The following is a 5,000-nucleotide window of genomic DNA, read 5'->3' as shown; positions in this document are numbered from 1 at the left end:
ATATACAGTTACACACCGTGTGGCGAAAGGAGAATTTAAATAAATTAGAGAATTTGGTGAAATTGCTGGACGACGGAGGAAGTGATGTCCTTAAAAGTGCTCCCCCCCCCCCCCCCCCCAAGACATCAGGCGGCGTAGAGGGCTGATAAGACTATTCTTCGTATCGTTTCGGGCGTCAGAGGGTTCCTCTTGTTCTTGAACGGAGGGGCTCGTCAGCCGTCGGTGTATAGATTGCTACCTCTCGTTGTCGTTTGTTGCTTTTCTTCTCATTGGGTGCCTTGTTTTGAGGTGGCACTCTGGATCTGCCAGGTCCTGCGGAAGCAGTGTCGCTCCCTTCGAGAAACGCCGGTTTCACGCGATCTATTTACACCCAGTCTTTTTGGCCATGCATGTCGAGAAGGAAAGCTTTCGTTGTTTTCTTGATTACTCGGTAGCGGCCTCGATAAGGTCTGGTTAGCGGCTGTCGATGAGCGTCGACACGGACAAAAACATACCCGCAGTCATCCAGGTTCTTTGGCTTGAAATGCTTAGTTCTGTCCTGGTAAGTTTTAAGACATGGCCTGAATTTCCTGGCGATGTCCCTAAGATGATCCAGCTGTGTGTCGTCGGTTGATGTGGGAAAGAAATAGCCGGGGACTGCGAGCGCCTCTCCGTAAACCTTTTCGGCGGGCGATGGCTCGCCATCTGCGAGAGGGGCGGTGCGAAGGCCGAGGAGTACCCAAGGAAGTCGTGATTTCCAGTCCCCGTCGGTGCAGCTCGCCATCAGGGACGCCTTCAGGGCGCGATGAGTTCGTTCGACCATGCCGTTTGCTGCGGGGTTGAATGCCGTGGTGCTGTGGAGAGTCGTTCCCATCAAGTTTGCCCGAGCGAGCCATATCTCCGACAGGAAAGCGGGGCCTCTGTCTGTCGTGATGTTGTCAGGAACGCCAAATCTGCTCACCCAGCTTGACAAAAGGGCTTCGGCGCATGCTTGGGTCATAGCTTCGGTCCTCGGCGATGCTTCCAACTACCTCGTGGAGTGATCGATGATTGTCAGCAGGTAGCGAGCAAATCCCGAAGGCGGCAACGGTCCCACGACCAGGATGTGGATGTGACCGAAACGTCTTTTCGGTTGGGGAAAATCACCTATCTCCGATTCGGTGTGGTGCTGATTTTGCTTGATTGACAGTTGATGTATGTTTTCGCCTATTCCCAGGCGTCCTTTTTGATCCCTGGCCAGACGAACTTTTCACACAGAAGGCGAGCAGTGGTGCGTCCCGAGGGGTGTGAAATTCCATGGATGATGTCGAATATTTTTCTTCTGCAGGAAGCTGGTGTCGCAGAGGATAGTTACTCCTGCTGGCCCGAGGGGAATCGCAGGTATCTTGAGCGCGGATGGCCCCGTCAGGTGATCCTGTTTCTCTTGGTCGGTGCGCTGCTCTGATACGAGGTGTGCGTAATCGATTCCCAGGTGGATTGCATCGATTTCAATCATTGAAAGGGAGTCCGCGACTGAGTTTTTCTTTCCGGGAACGTAGCATAAGGTGCACCCAAATTCGGCGATTGCTGCGAGATGACATTGTTGTCAGGAGGACCATGCGGCTGTCGATTTTGTGAAGGCGTGTTGATGTGCCTGAAGTGGTGGACGGCGAGGTAGACGGCGAGGAGTTCCCTGTCGAAGGTGCTGTATCTTGTTTCGGAGGATTTCAATTTCCTGCTGAAGAATGCCAGCGGTCGAGGAGAACCATCGACGAGGTGTTCCAGCACAGCCCCACAGGCGACGTTGCTGGCGTCGGTCGTCAGTCGTAGGGATGCGTTATCGTCGAAATAAGCCAGGTTGGTGACTTTTGCAAAGGCGTCCTTTGTCCGGGTGAATGCGTTTTGTTGGGGAAAACCCCACTCAAGTTTCTTCGCCTTTCCCTTTAGGACGTCGTCGAGGGGTGTCAGGGTCTGTGCGACGTTGGGGATGAAGCGCCCGTAGTAATTGACCATCCCCAGGTACTCTTGAAGTTGGCGGGTGGTCGTAGGTACCGGGAACATACGTGATGACCGAGAAAGTCCACCCCTTCCGTGCCGAACGTGCCTTTGTCGAAACGTACGACCAGGCCATTCTCCTGTAGGCGTTTCAGGACGGCGCAGTCATGCCTCCGGTGTTCCTCCTTGGTCTTTGAGAATATCAGGATGTCGTCGACGTAGCAAATGAAGAATGGTAAGTCGCCCAGGATGCTGTCCATTAGTCGTTGGAAGGTCGCCCCCGCATTGCGTAGACCGAAGGTTGAGTATGCGAAGGTATAGGATCCGAATGGTGTCACAGTGGCAGTTTTCGGAATGTCCTCCGGAAATACGGGGACCTGGAAGTAAGACTTGAGAAGGTCCATCTTGGTGAAGTATTTCGTGCCATACAACGCATTCGTCAGGTCTTGCATGTTGGGCAGGGGGTAGTGGTCGGGCGTTGTGATGAGGTTGAGGCGCCTGTAGTCGCCGCAAGGTCTTCAGGTCCCATCAGGCTTCTTTACCATGTGTAGGGGAGATGCCCAGAGGCTCGATGCTTTCTTACAGATAGCCATGCGTTCCATGTCCTCAAAGGCTCGTTTGGCGTCCTTCAGCTTCTGGGGCGGGAGGCGGCGGAATTTGGCGTGGGTTGGAGGTCCCTTTGTCGTGATGTGGTGGTAGATCCCGTGCTTGGAGGGGGATCCCGGCGAGTGTCGGAGCTCGGGCTTGAAAACGTCAGGAAATTCTTGCAGGAGGTCGGCGTAGGGCTGCGTCGTTACAGCAGATACGGATATTGTGGCAGGGCCGGCTCTTAGGGAGCGGTACTGGCAGGTTCCTCTGTCGATGAGGCTTTTCCCAGTAACGTCCACAAGTAGTTCGTGGTGAGTGAGGATATCTGCACTGAGAAGGGGGCGACTAATGTCAGCGATGGCGAAGGGCCAGGAATACGAACGGCCCATGATAGATATCCTGAGAGTCCTGGTCCCATAACACCGTATGGGAGATCCGTTGGCGGCGACGAGTGAGGGGGCGTCTTTGCTGGGACCACGGTCTAGGTCGGCTTGTGACGGCGGGAATGTTGACTGTATAGCCCTGTTGTCGACCATGAGTCTACGGTTGGAGACGGTGTCGAGGATATAGAAATCATTCTTGTTTTGGTTTCCTGTAGCTGCGATGGTGGTAGGTGGTCTCTTCTGGCGTCATCTTCTATGGAAGTTGCACGGTGCTCTACATTTCTTGGCATTGCTGCCGAACTGTTGGTGGTAGAATCACCATGCTGGGTTAGGCCTAGGGTTCGGACGTGTCGGTTGCTGTGGTTTCCATCTTGCTAAAACGTTGATCTCGTCATCGTCGTCAGGAGCCGTTGCTGAAGGGTCTATGGAAGAGCAGCTGAAGGAGGAGAACAAAGACTATACTGATGATGCCCCGAGACGAGATGCTTTGGAGGTCTCGTGGAGCTTCTGAGCCTTCGACAGGAGTTCGTTCATCGGAAGTGTGTGGGCGTCCGTCAATTGGGCCCTTACGTCCTGCAGTAGGCGTCGAAGGAAAATCTCACGAGATAGGCTAATCTCACGCTGGTTAACTCTTCCCATGCCTTGACAGGAGAGGTGTCACCCATGGGTTTGACGACGAGGTCAAGGACTTTCTGTGCCCTTGCTGAAACGGAGAGTGAGTAGATGCCGATGAGTTTCATTCTCAGGTCGTCGTAGGAAACTTGGCCAGCCTGGGCGGCAAGCCATGGGGAAATCTTGTTGAATACCTCCTCTAGGATGGAAGTAAGAACGTTGTCGGCCTTGGAACAGGAGTTGCTGAGCCTAGCGAATCGGAAGAGTACGTCAGCTCTCAGGAACCAGGAAGCGGTGTTGTATTGAGAAAACGGCGGCAGTTTGACTTTGGGTGTGGAGGCGAAGCCGTTGGGTGCGATGGGGGGGTTGAATCCGCCATTGTGGTCAGTCAACGAGTCGCCGAAGAGGTGGGAAGTTGATATGTCAGTTAAGCTCATCCTACTGCCTTACATGCACCAAAGTGTGGGAGCACCAAAGGCCGAAGCTCACGCCTAACGTAACGGAGTAAAAGAAGGTACCACGGCCGTAATAAGTCCGTTAAGGACAAAGGCAAAACCGCTGATGCTACTTCAACTCAGGGGTGACCAGTTGTAAGGACAGTGAGACAAGCTTCACCAACGACAACTAAAAGTTTATTCAAACATCCGTGGGAATATAATACAGGGTGCGGACGGAAAAGTAGCATGAGCGCAGGCGCCAATTCAGATTGAACTAACCGCCAAAATGTGTGTTTTTACACACGCACAAATACTTGAATTACAAGTCAATAGAAATAGGTAATGAAATAATAAATACATGAAATTGTAGCTCTGAGGGAGTGGAATAAATATATACAGTTAGCCACAGTGTGGCGAAAAGAGAATATAAATAAAATAGAGAATTCGGTGAAATTCCTGGACGACGGAGAAAGTGGTGTCCTTACAATATATATATATATATATATATATATATATATATATATATATATATATATATATATATATATATATATATATATATATCAATAACGATGTATTTAAAAATCCAATCAAGAGATAACCGAAGCAGAAATTAAGACTTGAGACAGACTTTAAATGTCCTGGCGGGTGATGAGAGGTTTTTGGTGTGGCCGTCATCTTGGCCCACTTGGGACTGCTGCAGGAGAATAATAAAGCATTTTTTTTCACATTTCTTTTTGAAGTAAAACAGAAGTATTTAATATCCTAGTTTCTTATGATTAAGGTTGACGCCCATATGAGTAGGCCTACTTCTTTACTTCTATATGTGCTGGTAATATTTGCACTTGGGTAAGGTGGGACGAATGATTTAATGTAATAATGTAGATTTTCCTTGAAATCCTTGAATATAATAAAAAATGAAATCCTAACAGACTACATGGAAAATATTGGCGAGAACTAAATTTACATATACGAAAATAACGATCATATGGATATAAAAAAGCAAATGAAAATGTCACAACAATTA

At 50.1% G+C, this 5,000-nt stretch overlaps 2 protein-coding genes across 2 annotated transcripts in view; one reads left to right on the top strand and one right to left on the bottom strand.

Annotated features, from left to right (window-relative positions):
• LOC137626817 (neuroligin-2-like) overlaps window positions 1–5,000 on the top strand; it is a 503,625-nt gene that overhangs the window by 72,802 nt on the left and 425,823 nt on the right. The gene's annotated exons all lie outside the window — the stretch shown is intronic.
• LOC137626818 (uncharacterized) lies at window positions 2,472–2,930 on the bottom strand. Its single transcript, XM_068357807.1, has one exon. It carries the CDS (start codon window positions 2,928–2,930, stop codon window positions 2,472–2,474), a length of 459 nt encoding a protein of 152 aa, XP_068213908.1.

The sequence above is a fragment of the Palaemon carinicauda genome, chromosome 34, assembly GCF_036898095.1.
Source record: "Palaemon carinicauda isolate YSFRI2023 chromosome 34, ASM3689809v2, whole genome shotgun sequence".
Classification (NCBI taxonomy): domain Eukaryota; kingdom Metazoa; phylum Arthropoda; class Malacostraca; order Decapoda; family Palaemonidae; genus Palaemon; species Palaemon carinicauda.
Note: the sequence above shows the minus strand (reverse complement) of the source record. Positions and strands in the feature narration are given on the sequence as shown.

Coding starts and splice junctions, on each gene's coding strand:
- LOC137626818 (XM_068357807.1), bottom strand. CDS start 2,930: ATGGGCCGTTCGTATTCCTGGCCCTTCGCCATCGCTGACATTAGTCGC.